This window comes from Gambusia affinis, linkage group LG22 (assembly GCF_019740435.1).
Source record: "Gambusia affinis linkage group LG22, SWU_Gaff_1.0, whole genome shotgun sequence".
Lineage (NCBI taxonomy): Eukaryota > Metazoa > Chordata > Actinopteri > Cyprinodontiformes > Poeciliidae > Gambusia > Gambusia affinis.
Window position 1 is genome coordinate 13,999,201 of NC_057889.1, and position 22,640 is coordinate 14,021,840.

General features: G+C 40.1%; 1 protein-coding gene across 1 annotated transcript; it reads right to left on the reverse strand.

Moving 5' to 3' along the window:
- Positions 1-3,729: 3,729 nt before the first annotated feature.
- med23 (mediator complex subunit 23) lies at positions 3,730-22,478 on the reverse strand. The gene is made up of 29 exons (XM_044107442.1): positions 22,273-22,478; positions 21,848-21,879; positions 20,375-20,462; positions 20,160-20,284; positions 20,070-20,073; positions 19,708-19,777; positions 18,031-18,143; positions 17,607-17,702; positions 16,986-17,003; positions 13,178-13,384; positions 10,832-10,975; positions 10,587-10,732; positions 10,258-10,503; positions 10,028-10,170; positions 9,654-9,828; positions 9,006-9,169; positions 8,769-8,893; positions 8,479-8,684; positions 8,192-8,372; positions 7,942-8,112; positions 7,216-7,432; positions 7,029-7,138; positions 6,828-6,954; positions 6,342-6,507; positions 5,373-5,445; positions 5,070-5,284; positions 4,861-4,981; positions 4,642-4,773; positions 3,730-4,274 (listed from the first exon to the last, which is right to left on the reverse strand). The coding sequence occupies exons 1-29, from the start codon at positions 22,321-22,323 to the stop codon at positions 4,056-4,058; spliced, it is 3,885 nt and encodes a 1,294-aa protein (XP_043963377.1). The 5' UTR covers positions 22,324-22,478; the 3' UTR covers positions 3,730-4,055.
- Positions 22,479-22,640: the final 162 nt, after the last annotated feature.

Below are 22,640 nucleotides of genomic sequence, written 5' to 3' on the forward strand. Positions count from 1 at the left end.
CGGACAAGAATTGCACTAGCACTGTCCTCGCGATGAAAATCACAAGAGACCCTCGAGTCTCTGATGTAATTTGAAGAGACCTTGCGTAACATTCATGTAATTCACTTACAGCTGACCTGGTGACTATCTAATGTGATCTAGAGTGGATATGGGAGAATAAATTATATTTTACTGACCTTATTGTAGGTCTGCTACATAAACACCAGGGGTTTTATGAGGTTTTTACAAGCCGTGCAGCAGGAATCGACAGGATGGAAGGACTGAAGTGACGCTGCAGTCCAAGCAAAAGGCAGAAGAGAAGCCAGGAAAGTCTGAGTGAGCAACAGAGACACGGGCTCTTCACTGCAGGCTACATCTTCACAATCAATAGTAAAAACTAACTAGGCACCAGAAGGAATCTTCAGATTATTTTTTTAGACTCCAGGATTAATACCTGAGGCCTTGTAGATCTAACATGAACTTTTCAAACTTGCCTCTGAATTTTGTTTCGTCTTCATTGTCCTCTTATATAAAGAAAATAAATAGATATTCATAAAATTACTTCCTTTAGATGGGGAAATCAGAAAAGGTAACATGCTGCTTTGATCACTATTTTGGTGACCAATATTGATGGTGAAAAACTACAATAATCAACTCTAGGATTGGGAAGGATGAACAGCAGGGTGCAATTTTCATTCCCAAAGAGGAAACGCCTGTTTTTATGCCCAAATTAGGGCTTTCTAGTTTAAAAGCATGTGAGATTACAGTGACAGAATTAATAAATGTTACACAGAGCACCAGATACATGAGGACCAGTCGAACATTATCAATGTAATGAAACTTTTACACGATGAGCCCATAAATCCTGCATGGTAAAGCATTAGACAATTAACAGTTCAAATAGACATAATTTTCACTTAGAAAAGCAAGTCTTAACCTATTTAAATACTAATGTCCTCCACTGAAGTGAATGCAAAAACACAGCTTGTTCAGGTGGCCAGTTTCCCGATGACTGGTGGAAATCCTTTTCTTGAATCTGCTCAAACATGTCTGCTTGGTTTTCTCCGTGCTGAATAGTGCGGCGGTAGAAGTTCTGGATGTCTGGCAGATCAGTCATGGTGATATATTGTACTCTGTAGAGATTTGTGGCCCAGAATGTTATGTCCTGCCAAAATAGTCTCTCTGTTGTTTCTTTTTTAATTTTTTTGAATCACTATTATGTGATGTGATATACCAACTTGATGGGACATCTAATACTTACCACTTCCACTCAATACTGACAAACTTTCCTCTCTGCAACCTGCCGTTAAGCTACAGTTTGTTTGTCCAGCAATAACAACAACCTTATGATTACTGTGGCTCCCCTCAGCTACTGGAGACTCAAACTGTATCTGATGTGTAGTCTGTAATGCTGTCTACAAATTTAACAATGGTTTTCAGTCGATGTTTCTTTTTACAATTTAGAGGACAGAAAGTACAGTATAGGGCTTAACTCACACATGTACAGGACATCGGTTTTGAGGTGCAATGTGGACAAGGTGCCATTTGGTTTGTAGTATAAATGTTAGGAAATCCACAATCCAAGTGTCAAATTTAGTAGTCAAAATTTAGAAGATTTGTGATAATTATGGATTAAATTATGTATTAAATATAGTTGGTTAGAAAGTTGTGCAGTGAAAAGTCATTAAACAATGTGTCTCTTCTGGCCTTGCAAATACATTTTTATTATTCCACAAATTTGCTCTTTATTTCAGCTGGTGGTTTGCTACTTTGCATTATTTTTTTAACCGTGTATTCTGGGCATGAAATTGAGGATGTGGGTGGAGAGAGCCACAGATTAATACACCAGGGCTAAAGAAAACTATGCCAAATTTAGGTGCTATCTGAGCAAGATGTTACATTAAAATTGTACAAATATTAACAGACTTCTCTTAATCACTGCACCACTTTTTAATTGAAGAATGGTTTGGATTATTAAAAAGTCAATGTTTAGCTTTTGCTTCTTTTTATTGTAGAAAACAAAAACCTTAACTAAAGGAAAAAGTGGAAAACAGCAGGGAGAAAAAAAAATCTCAGAAGGCCATCTGTTATAAGCTGCGAAAACCAAAATATATCAAGAAACATAATGTATATTTTTGTAGCAACAATGCCCAGAGCAAAAATAATAATCTATTCTTTCACTGACTCTTTATTTTCTCTGAAACTCTGGGACATTTCTGTAAGCAACGAGGATTGGTGACTGAGCAGCTGAATTAGGTATGCAGGTTATGCTCATGAAAATTTTGCCAAACCCTCTTTCCCCGATGCCAAACAGATTTTGTGGAGGCAGTGTGATGGTGTGGGGAGGCGTCTCACTCACTGGAAAAAAACAAAGCTCATCACCGTTGGTTGCAGTCTTAATGCCAAAGACATGGATATAGGTTGTAGAGAACCGAATGGCCTGCCTACAGTCCTGACTCTAGCCACATTGAACACCAGTAGGATCAGGTTTGGTCCCTTTAAAGAAAGGGATTCCATCCCACTGCAGGGTGTGAACAGGCTGGTGACCAGAATGAAGAGGGATGACACGATGACGCATTATGGCACTGCTGTTGTGTATGGTTTACCCACACAACTTTTTGAATCGGGAGAATTTTTTCTCCACAATTGCCCGGACTGCTCTAAAATATGACACAAACCAAATAACCAATATGTCATGTTCAGCAGGAAGTGCACATGCTAGCTTTAGCCTAGCACTGGAGCAAACTACGGTAAACGATAACACCGTCAGCAGGAACAAGAACTGAGTTTATTGAAGACTGGAGCAGTATGTGTGAGGTCAGGCCTTCACATTTCAGGTGAATATTATAGTAGCTTTCTGAACTGAACAGCAACATTTCGAGGCTGTTCGGTAGATTTCCCGCTAGGGAAATATTCGCCATTGCGAAATAAAACTGATGCTGGAACATGCCGAACTGCCTTGGTGAGTCAGTTAGAGATATAGCACTACTGAAGTAGATTATCTACCACTAGAGGACAACAGAGGATCATTTTACTGCAATTTAAAGCTACTGAGTTTTGTATTGAAGGCCCCGATTTTCACAAAGGACAGTACTGAGTCTCAATGGATTAATATCCTGACCTGGTCATCCAAAGCCAAAGTAAGTTGGAGAAATTTTTTAAACCACTGCTGGCAATCTGCAAGGTTTAGTAACCAAAACGTAAGAGTTTGTGTATGAAATCCTACTAATTTCTTTAGCCTACGTGTTCCAGTGAAACTAAGCTTTGTGTAGTGTTCACCTTAATAAATGAGTGTTTGCCTGAATATTTTAGCCCTGTATTCTGGCAAAAATACACAGGCGTGAAAAAAAAAAAAAAAAAAAAAGTGTTTTGTCTTCATGGACCAAAAATATGACTGATGACGTGCAAAAAAAAAAAAAAAAAAAACAGGGTTTTGTTAAAAACGTTGGGACTCCCCCTACTGGCATACAGCCACAACACAGCCGATATATTGTGTATGACGGCACATCAGTTTGCTCTTGCATGCTTGACACTTTGATGACCTGCTTGAGAGCGACAGTCAAAGAAAAAGTGTTTCTCCAGAGGGAAAAATGAGGATAAAATGACCTGACCGGTTCAAATCTGGGCCAACAGGAGGCTAAGCATTAGAGCAACAAAAAAAAAATTATACAAGAGCCAAGGAAAAATATTAAATGAAGCAAAGAAGATGCCATCAGAAGAATATGGTGTAAAAAGGTCACAGCACGTATAGTATAAAAAGCATTTTTATTGCAGTTTTCAATAAAGTAAAAGTAATATTCAATGCAAAAAAAAAAAACTACAAAAATAAAACAGTAGTAAAAAATAGTTACGTGATCCTTCTACAACAGTAAGTCTTTGCATTTTGCCTGTTCTAATCATTCACTACAATCATGCAAATAACACAATCGGCTTTCCAGGTGTTCTTTCTTCTGACGACGTATCTAAAAACAGAACAGCGACTTCGAAATTCATCTTTAAGCTTCAAAAACTCGCAACCAAAACACCTGGCTGTCATTTCATGTTTCAGTTCACCAGCGTCATCTTCCCTTGTGCCTTTACATGGGTGTGTGTGCGTGCTGTGAGGGAGAGGCTGCGGCGTTGGTGGAGGAGAGTGTGGAAGGAGGCGGCTGGGGAGCGCCGGCGGAGGAGGAAGAGGCCGAGGCAGACGACGCGGTGGCGGCAGCTGATGAGGAGGTCTCGATGATGCTGCTGTGAGTGATGAAGCGCAGACGCAGCTTCATCGCAGGGCGCAGAGTCATGATGATTTTCTCTACCTGCACAGACATGAATTTAGGTGCATTTTCAGGTTGGCATTTTCTGTTATGCAAATTATCATGCGATCCATTTTGTGCAGATTGAATAGTTTTGTGAAAGAAGCAGTCACACAAAATTGAAAAAAAAAAAAAAGAAGAAAAAACAACAAACTGTCACTTCAGGTGAATCTGATGGAAATACAGAAAAGCCTTTCGACAGTTCAGTGGTAATTGTATTCTCAGCTGTCTGGTTATATCAACTCTGATAAACAGCAGAGTTACAACGTCTCTGTCAGGCGTTTTGATTCTCTGAAATGACATCGTCTCAGTCTCTTTTTGTTTCCTCCTCCATCGATGAACAACTGTCATCGTTCCGGCTTGTTCTCACCTGCTCCTTCACGCTGTCTCCGGTGTACATGTACTTGATATGATAGAGAAAATCACAGATGGGGTCCATGTAGCTCAGATGTTGGCAGTGCTGGTCAACGGCCTGCAGCATCTCATAGAAGGCCACCCCAATCTATAACACAAACATTGACAAGTGCTTGGAAAAAAAACAAAAAACTTTTATTGCATTTATCATCCAACACTAGAGCTGTGATTGTACCTCCAGCATGCATCGCGTCCTTTCTTGCTGGAAGCGCTGCAGGAACGGCCCCACTAGGTGGTAAACATAAAGCAACTGCAACTCCGTCTGGACGATGGGTTTCAGCGTCTCTGACAGGAATCTACACAAAAAGAAGAAAGTGCTACATCACACCGGGCCCTTTAAGGCACAGAATGGCAGGTGGTAAAAGAGAAGGTGGGGCGGCTGACTTGGGAATCAGAGAGAGCTGTCCGATGGACGAGTGGTGCCACACGGCGTGCGTCAGCGCCAGCACGTAGCTGCAGTTCATTTCGCTGTAGCTTTGGTGGCAGGCGGTGAAGTCCAGCAAGGCGAACGGATCCCCCGCCCACTCTGTCTCCGACGTCAGCGCCGGCGAGCTGAGCACAGAGATGATGCGGTCGTGGAGGACGATCCAGTAGGGTTCCTGCAACAGGAGGGGAAAGATGTTTGAAGTTTTTTTTTTTCTTAAGGAAATGCTCAAAGGATGTCACGTTTTCTGTGTGTTTTCTTACAGGAAGGGCAGTGATCACCAGTCCAATGGCGTTCATCCAAGCTGTGATGTTCTCCCTGGGAACCAGAGGTTGACTAAAAGGTGAAAAAGATTTCAATCTCAACCACACAAGTCAGCAGGCGACCTATAGTCACATCACACTCCTTTTTGACGGTCAGCAATGAATAACTGAAACTTTTGATTAGCAGTGGACATTCCTCTGGGCTTGTTGCCTCAGCTGCTGGTTTATATATTAAAAAGTCATTAAGCAACTTTCCTTCCAACTTATCGGGCCTTTTGATTTGCAAATACAAAAATCGCAATCTTTGCTTGGGTTTAAAAGAGAAAGAACTAAACCAGGAAGAAAGCTGTTGGCTTGACACCCAATGCCTAGAATTTCAACTACAAAACCATTTATCCCTCAATGAGTACAACAATAAAAAAATAAATCAAAATCTTAAGTGTTTTCGATCTAGTTTCTAATTAGTTTTGATTTATTTAAAGTGCACTAACTTACAAGTATCTTTTCAGCATGATATGGGAGATTGTTTCAGGTCAATAATACCTTCATATTGATAAAAAAAGTACTTTCTCCCTTACAACAGGGGGAAAAGGTTTTGTTATAAGTGAAGTAATCTGCCAAACTAGTACTTTTTTCAATCAATATTAAGGTATTATTTTCTTAAAACAAGCTTCCATATCATGCTGAAAAATTACTTGTAAGTTTGTGCATTTTAAAAGAAACAAGACTAAGATATTTGCATTCAATACTAGACCAAAATACTTGGCAAGATTTTGTGTTTTTGCTATGAAGTCTGTCAAAATTCTGAAGTCTAGGTTTGTTTGTTTGCTCTATCAACTCAATGAGACAGATTTGGTTGATTAATAATAATAATAATAATAATAATAATAAAAGAGTAAACAGGAAAATGGTCATGCTATAAAACATAGATTTGCATGCAATTCACAATCATTAATGTGTTTGTTGCACCTCTTTAACACCACATTGAGCAGAGCGTTGCCAACGTCCTTCCCCGGCACGGCCAGAGCCATGAGCTCCACGCAGGTGACATGCAGGGCGTGAGCCGCGGGGTTGGGGAACTCGTTGAACCTCCAGTCACAGTTCGGGAAGGGGCCGGGCGACTTTCCCGCCATGGGTGGGAGCGAGAGTTAAGGCGGGCTGAGATGGGAGTAGGTGGGAAAACAACTTCAACGAAAGCAAATGAGCAGAGGTAACCCAGCAGCCAAGAAAAGCCCTCAGGTGGATTTTTATCTTGCTTACAGATAATTCTAACACGTTGGGGCGCAATAGCAAAAATTGACTTTTAATTGCTTTTCAAAGCCATGGAGGGAGACATGCTATTAGGAGTAACAAGTGTATTAGCCGGGCGCCTCGAAGGGCTGCGCTTTCCTCCATTATCCTGCATCAGTCTGATCTTGTTACGATGATGGATCTGTTCAGACTATTAAAGGATATTGTCCACAAGGCGGCCGATCAGCTTGCAGTAGTAGGTGTCATCAGGGATCCAGACGTTGTCCTCCCTGGGGTTCATGCCAAACTTCAAATAGGTCTCACTCAGGCACCATCCGGGGGTTCGGTTGTCCTGCAGAACAAAAGCTTCAGGGTTAACGTCGCTGCTCGTATCGAACGGCAGCTCTGCTCGTTCTTTCTGCCTGCCTTCAGTGAAGACATGATGGCGTGAACCAGCTTCCTCTTCAGGTTGGTTCGGTCTCTGAGATGCCGTTCGTAGTAATGAAGGGTGTTGTACAGGTACGTCACAGGCCGGTCTGCGCGCAGAAGACATTCGCAGATTAAGAACTTTGGTGCTTGTCGATCGTTTCCCCTGACCGGTGGTCGTCCTCACCATGGAACTTGTACAGTCCTCCCAGGTGATCCAGCAGCGTCTCCAGAGACTTCGAGACGGGGAGGAGCTCCAGGAAGCGATGGATGACGATGTCGAAGACGGGCAGGAAGCGCAGGCAGACGTTGCCGAAGTAGATCGGCAGGTACTGAGACTGCAGCTGCAGGGGAGGGCTCACTTGTTCCGCAAGACCCTCAAAGTACAGCTTCTCGGGGTATTTCTGGAAATGAAACGAAGGTTTTTCCATGTTAAATTACTTTCTCACATTCAATTTTGGCCGACAGTCAGGAAACAACGTGACAGGCTACAAACTGTGGCAAAGTGGAAGGAGAGAGATTTCTACAAGTTTCGGTACATTACATTTAAGACTTTTGGAAATCTTTTTCCAACCCCATAACTAGGACTGCAACTAACAATCATTTTAAAAATTGATCAATAAAAAAAAAAAAAAAAAAAAAGGGGGGGGGGTTTACAGATTGGACGAGCAGACATAAAGACGCTTAGATGGACAGGCAGAGGGACAAACGAATGAACCCACAAACAGAGGGATGCATGTACAGACAGACATAAGGATGGAAAGACATTTAGAGGATTGGTGAAGAAAAATGATAGAATCAATCATTTCCCACAGTCTTTTTTTCCTTTTCCAGACCTATCTAACCTCAAAACAGTCAATATTTTGATATAAAATCTTTTAAGAAGAAGAAAAAAAAAAAAGAAAAAAAAAACCTTGTGGTAGTTCATGTGTTTGTTGTGCCAGTCGCTCTGCAGCCAGTGCTCAGGAGCGTTCTCCTTCACAAAGTCGTTGACTCGGTTCCTGAAGTCGCTCGGCTTCAACAGAAGGAGCTGGATAATGAAGTAACAAACCTGAGCCTCGTTCCCCTCGTGGCTTCGCATCGCCTGAAAGAAAACACCGCCAATAAAGAACACTGAACCAAAAGGAGCATTAGCAATGCAGAGTTCCTCTAGATGTTCTCACCAGACACAGGATGAGTCTGTCCAAAGTGACGATGTTGTATTTCCAGACCATGTCATTCAGGATTTCAATGCACTTGTTGAGCTGCTGTCCGCCAGCTGAAGTCGAGAACTCGTAGACGAGGAAGTCGGCGAATGTTCGGACGTGAGCCACCAGCGCACGAGCTCCGATTCGCTCCAAAACCCTGATGAAGGTTTTAAAGAAAGAAAAAAAAAAGTAATTAAATTAAAAATTACAATGTTTTAATTCACGACGGCATCCTCTCTCAAAGTACGAAACAGCGTCCAGACCTGAATCCTATCTGGTTTATGCGATCCGTCTCCAGAAGCATCTTCCACAGCAGACACAGGAACAAGGGAGGAGAGCCCTGCATTGAGAAGTGGGTGATGATGTCATTCTCATTGGCCATCGACTTCCACTTCCTGTATTCCTCCTCCACGTTCTTCTTCAGGTTGAAGCGAGACTCCTGAGGAACATTGTTCTGCTTGAAGAACGCCTGCGTCACAAACAGGGGAATCGTTCAAAGTTAAAAATCGGTCGTTGAATCCATGTCGCGCCTGCAGAGGTAAATGTGTGGCACCTGCAGAGGAGCTGGGAAGCAGGACAGAGTGTGTGACGCCCAGTTGTGAGGCGTAAAACTCATGATGGTCTGGAGGATGTCTTTACACCAGGTGCCATGAATGGAGTCGGAGCCGGTGAAAAAATCTACAGAAGGTACAGAGCAGGCGACAACTTTTCAGCTGAGAAAGCATGGCGGAATAAATGACACCGAGACCAAAACAAAACGGATCTAAAGGCGAAGTTTACTGGAAAGTACCAGTCACATGCGTGGCCCTGGCCAGCGTGAGTATCAAAGCTCTGTTCAGCTCCTCTGACTCGGCAGAGAGGACAGTCTTCGGGTCGTTGAGGAAGCGGGTGAACTGAGGTTGGACCTCTGAACTCCCCAACGCCGTGATGAGCCGCAGGGCGGTGCTCTCAACGCTGAGGAAAGAGACACAAATCTCCGTTTCTATAAAGTTAAGAGTCAAAGAAATAAATAAATAAAAAAAATAACTTGAGCACAATCAGATACACTCTCTCACTATTACTGCTACACCACACATAGTAAGAAAATAAAAGACGACGTAAATCCTTCCCACATCATATCAGTTAATGGCAGTAATATGGAGACTTTATGAATGTCATTACTACACAAAAAGAAACAAAACAAAACCAGCGATTCTAGCATTAAACCTTGGGGAACATTGTATAAAATTTGCATTTTTTTCAAATCTTGAAATCTATAATTAACAAGAAGATATTCTTTTGTCTCTTGCGGTTTTCATTTTTATTACATGCACTTTCACAACACCGTCTTCCTGCTGAATTACTTCAACTTTTTACTTAATTTGAACCTGCAGGGTGTAGAATAACCATTTCTTTCTTATATCAAATAACTTGCATATGTTAAAAGTAGTGAGGTTACCAGAGATGCAGCTGATTCTGGTTGGTCTGGGGCACAGCAGCCAGGCTGTGTAGATGGCTGAGGAGCTGAACCCTGTAGTGCGGCTGGATGTGATGCATCCTGTAGCTGAACATCTCCAGCAGTGTGTGAAGGATTCCCCACGCGTGAGACTTGAACACGTTGGGCAGCAACTGACCTGAACAGGGAAGCTTTCTAATGTTTCTGCATACTGACCTGCATTTCAGCGCAAAATACCGGTGAAAAACGTTCAGAAATTTAAGCGGTACGGATACGTTTGCAAAGTTTTGCATACTGGTTCGTCAAAAGTGTTTTCAGCGATTCTTTAAACATGCTTTGTAAGTTCATCCTCTGTCAAAATATAAACGAACGCTTACTGATAAATCCCTTGATGCCCAGTGACTCGATCTCCATGTAGACCAAAAGCCTGCTGTACGTTTCCACTAGCGCCGGAGCCAGGGCGATGCTGGACTTGGCGTGAGCCAGTTTGATCACACGTGTGGCGATGCTGTGGATCAGGCTGAAAACAAACCCGGCGGACACATGCGTTAAAGATAACGCAGTTCATTTGAACTGAAGGGGTTCAGCCCTTTTCTTTCTCTACTACCTCATTTTCGCGTGCACAGTGAGAGAATCCAGCAGGTTCATTGGCAGCGGAGTGACGGATCCCGACGCCATGCAGCTGGTGCCGGGCAGGTTGATCCTCATGGACCCGTTTCCGTAGATGGTCTCCACCAGGACGCCCATTGGCAGAGAGAAGCAGTCCGAGTTGGTGCTGTAGGCGTTGCACAGCAAGGCGATCTTGTAGTCGGACATGCCCAGGCTTTTGTTACGCAGCGACTGCTGGAGAAACCTAAGGCGAAGAAAATGAATAAACTACTGATAAACTAAGAGCAGCATTTACACTTTGGGGCCAGGTGGGTTAAATAGACGCACTCATGGTGGAGTTTCAGGGAGTGTGGTATGAGAATCTGCAGTTTGGAGTTGTCGTTCTGAGCTTTGCGGTTCAGGTGGATCCAGATGCAGGTCATGGCAAAGGAGTGAGTTGACTGAGGTTTGCTGATGTCAGGAACTGGTATGCACTGGAAATGTGAATAACAAAATGCCACATTTACTTATTACAATCATATATTTATAGTAAAATGCACAGCAAAAAAGCCAAACTGTTCACTTTAGTTCACCTCTTTTTCTGGGTAAAGCAGGTCAAAGAGCTTCATGACTGGCAAGAAGTCAGCTAAGGCATTTTTCTGAATGCTGCCTGATATGAACTGCAGTAGGACCCACATCAGGTGATCTCTGCCTTTAATAAGGCCTCTGCCTGCAAGCTAAAAAGACAGAAAGGTTGAGAAAATAAAGGGTATGATTTTTCACCTAATTCATGTCATTTAGCCTTTTAATTTAAAAACAGAAAGCTGGTTGTGCATCAAGTAAGCATGTCACTAAAAGCAATAAATCAGTTAATTATATAAATTAAAATGAGAGCGTCATTAAAGAGACATTTTCATTTAATATAGTAGAAAAGCTGGCATTTTGAAAAGTTCAGCAAACATTTGAGACCCAGTATGAAGTAGTTAGTTTGCATTATCTGCCACTTTTGCCCGTTTTTCCCCATCTAAGTTGAATGATTATTATTTTTTGAAATGCTATTTTGGTTACAGAGACTTCATAATCCATTTGAATTATTGCTGCTTTACATTTTTTTGTTAATTTCAGATATCTAAAATGTCTTCCGTTTCCACTGTTAAATATTCCTTAGAAATGCAAGATTTTTATTTTTTTATCTTTGTGTGTACTGGTATTAATATGCCATTATTATTATTATTACTTGAAGACTGTCTCAAAATGCCATGATTACATCATTTCTGGGAAGAACTATTGTCGAACTAAATTTGTGACAAAGCTAGCATCGAATGCAAGGTACTCTTTCTATAATTTCTATTATAGTATTCCCAACTACTACACCATTTAAAATCCTGTAGTTTTTAAAAATTTATTTACTCCTTTCTTTTAGCAACATATTGATTTTGGAGCAAAATTATTTCCCTTAAATTTCACAAATCAAAGTAATATGAATATTATATATATATATATATATATATATATATATACACAAATAAAATGTAGCATTATTTTGTGTGGACTCAGATGACTTTGACAACAGCCAGTCAACATAACAGTTTTATACAGAAGATAAAAAAAAAAAAATCCTAAACACTGGAGAGAGTCTGGCTCAACAACATCCAACCTTGGGTTTGCAGCCCAGACAGGTTCATTTGGTGAGAGTTCATAAGACTTTAGAATAAAGACATAACCAACAGATTATACCGCATCATGTAGAACAGGGGTTTTCAAAGTATGAAAGGGTGAGCCCCCCTCCAAGGAGCACAATGCCTGCTGCTTGACATTAACAAAGATATAGCGGGACGGATCATCCGGAAAATTATGAACAAGGAGAGACTGACTAAAACTACCTTAATGACGGACAAATTCTGGGATTTATTGAGTTTCTGCTTATTTCCAACCCCAAATGAGTAACTTCACGTTCAAAAACGAGCCCAAAAAGGCGCAACCAGCAACTCGTAAAATTTTCAAGCGACTTAAAAAAAAAAAAGCCCAAAGCCGCTTATAATAATCGGACTTGTCGACAGAAACTCAAACTAGTTCCAGTTTTTCCACCAACAAAATGCGCATCTCCCGCCATTGTTTACATTTCTGTTGCATAGAGACGTCGGTCACTCGACAAGACGCATAGAGGAAATACGATTAAATAACAAAAGAAGACAGTAACGCAAAAATGATTTTTATAAGTAACTGTAGTCTAACTACTGGATTTGAAATAGCAACGCGTTAGATTACTCGTTATGGAAAAAAGTGGTCCGACGTCAGTAACGTTACTGACATCACTGGCCAAAACATCCTCTAAGGGGGGAAACATTTCCACTGATCCCCGCTCCACATGCGCACCCCACAGTACCAACTTTTTCCTAAATCCACAGAGTTGATCGTGTGCGTAAAAGACGTTTCTCTCACATCAGTAGACGGCAAGCAGATAGCTTTTCCGGTTTACTTTTTCCCTCGCACCGCACCTCCCCTAAAGTGCTCTGGCGCCCCCCAGGGGAGGCGCACCTCACACTTTGAAAACCGCCGATGTAGAATAAAACGTTGTTTATGTTTCAGCACTTTTGTCATTTCATTGCACTTTTGGCCACTGGACCACCTGAGATCTGCTCCATTTCTACATTTCGCAAATCTCTGACTTGTCAGACTGGACCATCCAGCGTTAAACAGAGATTGTTTAAGGTACAGTTTGCTATCTTGGATAAATGTTTTATTTGCCATCTAAACCAGACAGTTTAGAAACCCTAGGTTCAAGTTAATAACACTGATCCAAAAGGCTCAAAGACATGGAAAAGCACAAAATTACCCTTTTTTTGTTCTTTTTGCGACTCTCCTATTTAACTGTGGCAGTCCAGTGTCTTCAAAATCTGAGAGCAAGATGCACCAACTCTGCTCATGGAAACTCTTACCTTCTGATGTAAGGAGAGCACCATGTGAGGGAAGCTGGCAAACTGAAACAACACAAAGAAGATGAGCTGGGAGGAGAGGTGTTGCCACAGCAACTGGCTCGTTCCTCCGATGTCGGCGTCGAAATGTTCCTCCGTCTCCGACCGCTCCATGGCGTACACCACCAGGTCCACCAGCTGCTCCTCCAGCACCGGGCACCGCTGCTTTTGCTGCAAGGCGTGGAGCGGAGCGTTAACAGGGCGAAGAACAAAGTAAGCACGACGACAAGAGGGTTAACACAGAGAGACAAAAAATATTATTACAACTACACTAAAGTTTCACATGCCACAGCCGTTATTAAACACACAGACTTGGAAAATATATTTCAGTCTCTCTCATGCAGGACGGCATCTTATCGAGGTCCAACTGTAGCTCTATTCTGGCGTACAGCTTCTCCTCGTCCTTTCATTTCACTGAGATTTAAACGTCAGAGTTGGAGCACGGACCAAAAAATAAAATAAAAATAAACTTATTTGGACTGGGTTGTGTGGAAGAAAAAAAACAAAAACATATAGCTACCACAGCATGACTTTTGTACACAATGAATAATTAGTTAGATCCCTAGTGGTAAAACAAGAACCTTGGTGCAACTAAAACTAAAATTCACCTGCATGAAAACACATAGTTTTGGTTTTCAAACAGCATAAAATCAGATTTGGTACTTCTGGTTAGAATTAGAATTGAAATACATCAGTATAACATTTGTTAGGGCAGAAAGACTTCCCCTCACCCCCCTTTAGGGGGGTAGAAAACAGTGGAAAATAAAACAAACAAAAACAGGGAAGGAGGGGGATTACCAAGAGAATAGGATACTGTGGGTAAGGCAGGCAGGAGTAGAGATGAATAAAGGGATATTAAAGCCCCAAACTGTGATTGATTTTATGCAGAGTTTTTACAAATCATATTTTAAGTCTTTATTTAGTCAACACTCAAGACAAACACTGTGCTCTGCTCGTTTTAAAATGTTGGATATTTCCTTTAACTGAAAGAGTTTTCAATTGGCATTTTTAGTTATTAATTTTTTTTTTCTTTTACCAGAGTGTTTTAACCGTTTAAACAATAAAAAAAAATAAAGATCTTGATCCAGATCATTAGTGTCCACTTCAGGTTGCTAATTGAGTCAATTTTTAAAAAACCATATCAGAGTTTCTGTTTAGACTCACAATCCCTGCTGCTGGCTTTTGTGTGTGTCTCTCTCGCAAAAATGCAACACAAACTCGTCGCATTAATTTATCAATCTACTGAATCTGTCGGTTTTCAAACAACAGATTTATGCTCACAGTAAAAGAGAGACCGTAATGGCTGCTGCAGCTCTGTCAGCGTCAGGTGGCCTGCTGTCCTTTGTTGACCTCAATCTGAGTTTTCTGGTTTTATTTCTCTGTGTAAAGCTTATGGCTTTATTACAGTACATTAATGGTGCAGTATAAGAGTTGTTAAAAAAAAAAAAAAAAAATCAATTAAACTGTACCATTGACCTACACCACAAATCATCCTATTTAATTTCACTAGCTTTGTGAAGAAATGGAGCACAAAATATTTTATTTATAGACCTCTTTCGCTAGGGAGTTATATGAAACCTCTGAGGATAGACGTTCTTAAGTAACTCAGACACAGATTGGGTTGAACAACACAGCACGACACAACAACCAGTCACAAAAAAAAAAAAAAAAGGTGCAACACATTCCTGCATGCAGAACTGCAAGGTTTGGAGAGGCAGTCAAGAGGGGGAAGAGGGGAGATTTGGAGGAAGAAGAGGAGGCTGTCCTTCACTTTCTCACTCAATTGTATTTATTTCTTTTGTTTTGCTTTTTTCATTGTTATTTTTTTATTTTCTTAAATCCAGCTACTGGTACAACCTCTTTTCCATGCTCGCACAGGGGAATAGAAAGCAACAAAGAGACAGAGAAAAGGAGAGGTGTAGCTTCTGTGAAATTTCTGAAAATAACCCACATGGTTTATCCACATCACTCCAAAAAAAACCAAACCAAAAATCACCCCAATCACTAGAGAACTACAAACCAGTAAATATCTGAACAAAAAGTCCTTCAATTTAGCAGATTTCTTCTCACTCATAAATCAATCCAATGCTTTGAATTAAACACAGCCTCAGCTATTGCAACAGTTTAATGTCAACAATTAAAGGTCACAGACAATTGTGTATGAAAAACTAATTGAGTTTGCCCACGTTAAGATTCCCTGTTCCACATACAGCCAGACTTCAAGCCTCCTTTACATCCAACTTTTATCTTGGGTCTTGCAGCTCAATAAAAGGCATCCAACAACCTGCGCCCTTCGTTTACAGCATTTTTTTAATTGTTGTACCAGAGGTCTGCGCTCTGTCAACCAACCAATCACAGCTGGTTTTGCATATGAAGTTTTCCTTTGGCTTCTGCATCTACGTCACTATTCCGTGGCTTTTTAGTAAGGCAGCGGTTGAGGTATTTCGCCATTTCTCCACGATTCTTTGACATGCGTTTTTTAAGACTTCTTTCAGAATCTTACTGTCTGCTTTCAGGCTGAAAGCAGACCGCTTTTATTTTGAAAGCCCTTCACCCATACAGTGGAATGGATGATTTCAAGTTCTGGGAATCCATTTCCTTTCTATGCATTTGCAACGGAGATCCAACTTCCTGCTCCTCCTGCCAACCTGATATTATTTTAAAACCAGCTCTGCTTCCTCTCTGACTGCTTATTTAACCAGGTGTCTGAAGGTCACAAACTACAAATAGTACTCCCTGTTCCTACAAGGTTAAAGTAAGCTGCTATGTGTTGACAAACAAATACATAGGAAAGAAGATATGCCTTCAGTAATGCGAGTTAAGAGTTTTTAGACACAGTTTTGCCCAGGTTGGCATGACAAAAAAAAAAGCACCTTGCTGACAACAGGCAAGCACCAGACTACATCCACACATGCAGTGCAACAGCACCTGAAATGACAACAGCAGGGTTTCAACTTGAAAATACTTCATGTCAGGCTTGTTAGCTGAAAAAAAATAAAATAAAAATGCCTGGACGTTTTTAAGAAGCCCTATCAGTGATAGCCACAGAGCTGATTAAAGTTTTAAAGCGCAGGACAGTAGACCAAAAGGAATATGTAAATCTCATAAAGATAATGAATTAAAAGAGTGCAGGCTCAACAGAGCCGACTTACTGCTTCCAAATGGCACAATGCACCTTTAATAAAAACACATTTTAGCCCTAAAAATGTAAGATAAGGCATAAATCTTAATCTCTAGATGTGGAAAACTGGTATGGACTTTTCTTTAAAATGCTTGCAGCTGTAATTATGGTGAGTCGTAGTTCTGAAAAACTAATAAATTAGAGAGTTTAATACCTTTGCCCACTAAACAAAATCATGCACCATTGGCACTTTATTATTTTGCCCTACTTCCCCCAGCACTGAAAACAAATTGAGGTTTTTGGTTGTAGTATAAAAAAAAAAAAAAAAAAAAAAACTGAAAACATTTTAGGGAATGTAAATAATTTGGCAAGATACTGCATCATTCATATCCTAAGTTGTTGCTGAGAAGTCAAATCATCTACCTGCTTCTTTCTGTGAACACAAAATGTGATCCAGCACTCATTTCAAAACACAGATGTTTCCATCTGAACCCCTTCTGCATCCATTTCAAGCACTGTTGCGATTCTGATTTGCTCCATTCGACTTTCTGTCTTTGTCCACTTTGGGTTTTTCGTATAAAACAAAATCTAAGCGAGCGGAGAGCTGGTTAGTTGGCAGGTCGTGTAACCAGAAGAGGAACAACGACATACCTGGGCAATGTTCAGAGTCTAGAGAGCGCATGGCAGAGAGACGGACAAACACCAGAGACAACCAGAGGACAAAAGAGAGAGAAACAGGAAAGAAAAAGTAAACAAAGAGGATGGGAAAGGGGGGGGAGAGACAGAGAGAAAGTGGTAACTAAGGAGCTACAAGTAGGATGTTCACTGTTTGTTCAGCACAGTTCAGCATCAACTCAGCTGTCTTAACGTGTACAAAACAGGCTCTGGTTCGCTGAATGTCAACAGAGACCTGTGTGTTGCTTTAATTATGGTTTGGTGTCATTACGACACTCTGAGCGGTGAACTCGAGTGATCTGGGCTGAGCTGAAACTGGATGAACGCAACAGGGAATACTGACATAAGTGCATTATGGGACAAGCTCACAGCATTGCATTACATGGATCTATACAGCTGTATGGAAAGGATGACAAAAGAAGAATGGGAGGAGGGTCAGTGACAAAGGACTGAGAGGGATTAAGAAAAATGAACAGGAAAATGTTTTAAAAAGTCCAAACCAATGGAATAAATAGAAATAAATGGGCAGGTATTTAAAAAAAAAATAAAAAATGGCATGGTGTTTAGGCAAAGAAAACGGCAGAGAGACCGTTTTACCTGTTTGTTGAGTCCTAACATGTTGCACACCATCTCTCTGGAATACGGCTGCTCGAGCACATAGCGGAGCAAGCCGGTCTGAGGCTCAAATAGGTCCTACACAACGTAAAACACACGCGTCACACTTCGGAACAAGCAAATAAGCGTGAACTGTGGATCTAAATAGACAGCATCAACACCACTCTTTGAAAGTAATTTTTCTGCATTGGTACATCAGAGAAAGAGGAAGTTGAATAAAAATGCCACATTACGCAGATTTTTTTTTCTTTTTACTTGCAAATTATAGTCAGACCATCATCTTATGTTGCACTACAGCTTAAAATACATTGAGGATTGTTGCTGTAAGGTGACAAAATGTGAAAACATTCAAGGGCTTGTGAATACTTTTGCAATTCAAAGTGTTAGCTGTGTACAGGTATGTTACTTTGTCATAAGGCAGCATGCCCCTCAGAGGGAAGCGAAGCGTTGTTGGGTCTAATTTCCAGGAGTTGCAGATTGCTCCGCTGTTGTTCACCACAGGCAGCAGACTACACCGTCCTGCAAACACACAAACACACACGGATTAGATAAGACCAATTCAAAAAAACTGAACGACAATAAATTTTAAGGAAAAATAAGTAGAGCTGTGTCCTTTTAATCACATGGAGATTTTTTCTGATCTTATCTGATTGGAAGATTTAGTAAGAGGTGCAAATACAAAGGCTTGGATTTCGGTGGGAAAAGATGGAATGTATAATGTGATACAACAGCATTCAGAAACAGATCATAGGCTGATGAAAATATCAGGATTTCTGCAGTTTTCACAAACAAATTGAAGACTTTTTAAGACAACTAGCAATCAAAGTTAACACCTGTGTCACCACAAAAGTGTTGGGAACAAAATGAGATAATGGCAAAGACAAATGTCCAGGCAACAGGTGATAAATTTACACTTTAGCTAGCGGTAGCCACAACCGCTTGACGTCACAGAACGTAATGAATATGTTTGAGAGCGACTCAAACAATTGCCTGACAAAAAATAAATAAAAATAAATAAAAAATACCTATACGAGACCAAATAGTGTTCACATGACAAAATTAAAGGCTTGTGATTGACATATGGAAGGCCTATTTAATTTTTTTTTTTATGAATTTCAGACATTGTAAGATGTTAATTTTAAATACACCAATGTAAGGCTGTTCAAGGATGCAAGGACACCTTGTTTATAATCAGATAAAAATAGTTACGTTTTCTCACTGCTCTGGATCTGGTTACACCCAGACTCCATCGCAAAGACAAAACAATTAGATGGCATGGCACCTTCTTTCCTGGTATTGAGCTTTACGCTGAAACCATCTTTACTTATCTGATTTATAGCTTTATCTTAAAGAGTTTACAAGTTGCTGATTGTCCGCCTCATTCTCAAACAAGCAGCTGTTGCTGTTTCTAAGCAAACAACGAGAGCAAATAGTAGATTATTTTGTGGTAAAATTTGAACAGGTGCTAAAAGGATCTTGATTTATATGCTGGCAACGTAGTAGCGGTGAACAATAATGTCAAAGAAATGCGTGTTTATACAACTGGGTGAACAGGAATCCTTGTTTTATTTTTGTTACGATATTTGAAAACATTTCATACTTTATCGGTAGATAGCTTCACAATGTTAGTAAACAGAGGTTTTTTCTTTTGTCATAACCTAATATTTACACTGTCAAGTATGATGACAGACCATGATATAGTATGTGTACACTTTGGATGAGAAAACCATGCCAATAAGATAATAAGGAATAAACAGTTGCAGGTTATTAACCGTCAGAGTTGTAAAGTTTCTAAAGCTCTCATGTTACATCCTAGCCTATAAATCAAAATAACTAAGTGACCTCCTGTTGATGCTTATTATTTATCAGAGTCACATAACCACAGTTCACCATAGTAGACTCTAGAAAATAAAAATATGCAATATCTGAACAAAAACAAAATCAATATGAAGGTGATTAAATAGTAAGATCGGCTGAGCTCATGTTGTACAAACACAAACTAAGATGAAATGTTTTTAAGAGTGACGAAAAAAAATATTAAGAACTGAAATCTTGTATATTTTAGACATAATTAGTGCCTTACCACATATCGAGTTGATTCTGGCTGTGGGTCTGAAACTGTCCACAAAGTCTGATATCAAACTGCCCAAAAGCTACAGATGAGAAAAAGGCATATGAACAGATTATTACGAGGAAAAAAACTAAACAAAGTACCAGTTTTACAACACGGCTGCATAAATTAGTTGTCACAATATGAGTGTTTAAAATGTTAGTTACGAAGGACTGCTTGGAAAGCACCAACTGCTGGTTAATATATTCCAAGTCTCATCAGTTCTTAATATTTAGCCTATCGCATTAATGATGATGCAGGCTCTTAACATAAATGACAGCACCAAAGATGCTGAAGGTCATCAAAAGTGTTTGAGTAACAGCATTTCCACACACCATCCTAAAAATACATTTCAGATTAATTAGAGGTTAAAGAATTATGGAGGATTTCTGTAATCAGGCTTTAAGAATTGAGTATGTCTTGACCTAGGCGGCAACAAACTGGTCTCCACGGCCATCGCCAGACAGTCGTACAGGAACGAGATCCTCTTGGGACTGTGCTGACTGTGGATGAAGCGCACTATCCACTGCACACACTGCTCATGAGAGTCCTGAAGAAACACAGAGGCAGTTGACGGAATGAAGTTAATGTAGGTTATCTTTTAGTGCTGGTATGTGTTTGAATTTGAACATGTAGATACCTGTTGCAGAGTTCCCCAGTACTGCCTGAAGGCCCCAAGACAGCTTATCAGTTTAGTCCTCTCATTCTCAGGAGTGTCCATAAACATCCTTAAAAAAAACAAAACAAAAATGGAGCTAAAAATTTACTTTTTAGTCAATATATCGCTTGTAGCTGGTTTTTCCAGGTGGAAAACTAAATCTTGTACAGTACACTGTTAAATCAGTCACAAGTTTCTTAATTTTGGGAGACTGACTGTTCTGGAAAAAATTACTTTAACAAGGGGGAATGTTAGAGAATTTTCGGAATTATCATTTTGTTTTTACTTTAGGTGAAATTCAGTCTAATTAAAGTGTTCTCTTCCTTGTCTGTTTATCTTCTGACCTGGAGGTCAGGCTTGCCTGTTAATTCTGTGTTCTCAGACCCTAAATTCTTATCAACCAGAATGCCCTCTAAACTGCCTGTGAGCAGTCGTATTTTGTTTTGTTAACAGCTTGACCGAGATTTGAACCGGGCTCAGATCGCAGATTAGTTATCACACCTGGAAATGGGTTGCTGGTTGTTTAGGTTACATGTTTTACGACCTCTGTTGTTTTTACTAACTGCCCCTTGGCTGTTTTTCTTTGACAATAAAACAGGGGTTTGCGTGAAAGGAGATCAGAACTCTCTCTGAACGGCTTGGAGAAGCTGTTTCGGAGAATTCTCCTTTTGCAAAAGCTTTGTCATAAAATTTATATATACGTTGTCTGTGGTTCTTTATTTAGGTTCAAGGAAAAGTACCTATCAGTCTGGAGGAATAGATAAGAAATTCATTAAAACCTTGCAAGGTGAAAACAGAAATACAGAGTCAAAGGAGTCTGTTAAGTCTGCTCTGACCAGCATTGGATCTGGCTTTTATAGGTTCTGGTCAGAGAAGAGAGACTTGACTGGACTAGAGGTGTGAATCCTTGATTGTGATGTACCAGGAATTCTGTGAAACCCAACACAGATGGTCTTGCCATTTGTCTATTGTTAAGGATAGGAGGTCGTTCTTTCATGCTAAAGAGGGCAGATAAGTTCTATGTTGGGGAAGTAACACTTAGATAGTCTCCAGGATCAAGGAGCTCTCCCCTGCTGTTATACGACACTGCAGAGGTCTATGTGAGAGCAGCTTGACCAATCTCATGGTAAGACTATATAGAAATAACTAAACCAGAAGAGGTGTGAAGAGCACATTTTAAAATTTTCCATTACACTGACCAAAACTTTCATATAAAATCACTGATTGCATCTACCTCCACAAAGTTCTGAATCCACAAAGTTCTGAATACACAGTTTGAATAAAAATGCTAACACGACCTCTAAAAACTTTTTTCTATAATCCCAAACTTCCATTTTCAAGATTTTTTTTCCTCCATAAATCCCCCAAAATTTTCTGATCGCAATTTGTAGGATCTAAAAAAAATTCAATAATAAATTTAGCAATGTGCTGCAAGTGTACAAATTAAAGTCTTACCCTGCAAATGCCTCTTCTATCATCTCGGTTTTCTGAGGAATACAAAAAAGATTAGCAATTTTATGAAATGATACAAATAATGGTAGAATCACAACTTATGCGGTTTGATTTTAACTTTAACGTTGCCTTCAAAACCCCTATTTACAGTGCAATTCTGACTTCCATAAAAATAAACATAATGCTTGGAATGTTCCGAAACAAATATATCCTGTAGCTTGTGGGGTGAAAAACACTGAGTCACAAATATCTCTGTAGACAGCATTATGTGTAGTCATGCATCAAATATTAACTATCCGCATATTTATGTTTACATGATCAACTCTAAAGTGAGATCACTGTGTGCATTTTAATAAAAAAAAGCTAACAAGTGAAATGCTAGCTAATCTTAGCTCGCTAATAAATCAAGTTATAAACATGCGTGTTACCACAACATCTTCAAAGATGCTCTGAAGCTGCGTTTCCATCGAAAGCGCCATGTTTGCCGCTTAAATGTTAGTTATTTTCAATCAAACATCACAAAAACCAAGCTGGTCACTCCATCAAGGGAGCGCACAGATATCAACAAGCTAAATGCTAACCGCGGTGCAGCGACTAAAACAATCCAGACGCTTTTAAGGCACAAGACAAAACGTTCCGCTACCTTTTATGAATGTGAAACATCTAAAATATGCGCTTATGAAATACATACCGACTTTAGTACATAATTTACAAAAAATATATAATATGAAAATCAATACTCCATGCCACTCATATATTTAATGTTTTTTGGGTTGTTGTTTTTTTTGCCGAATAA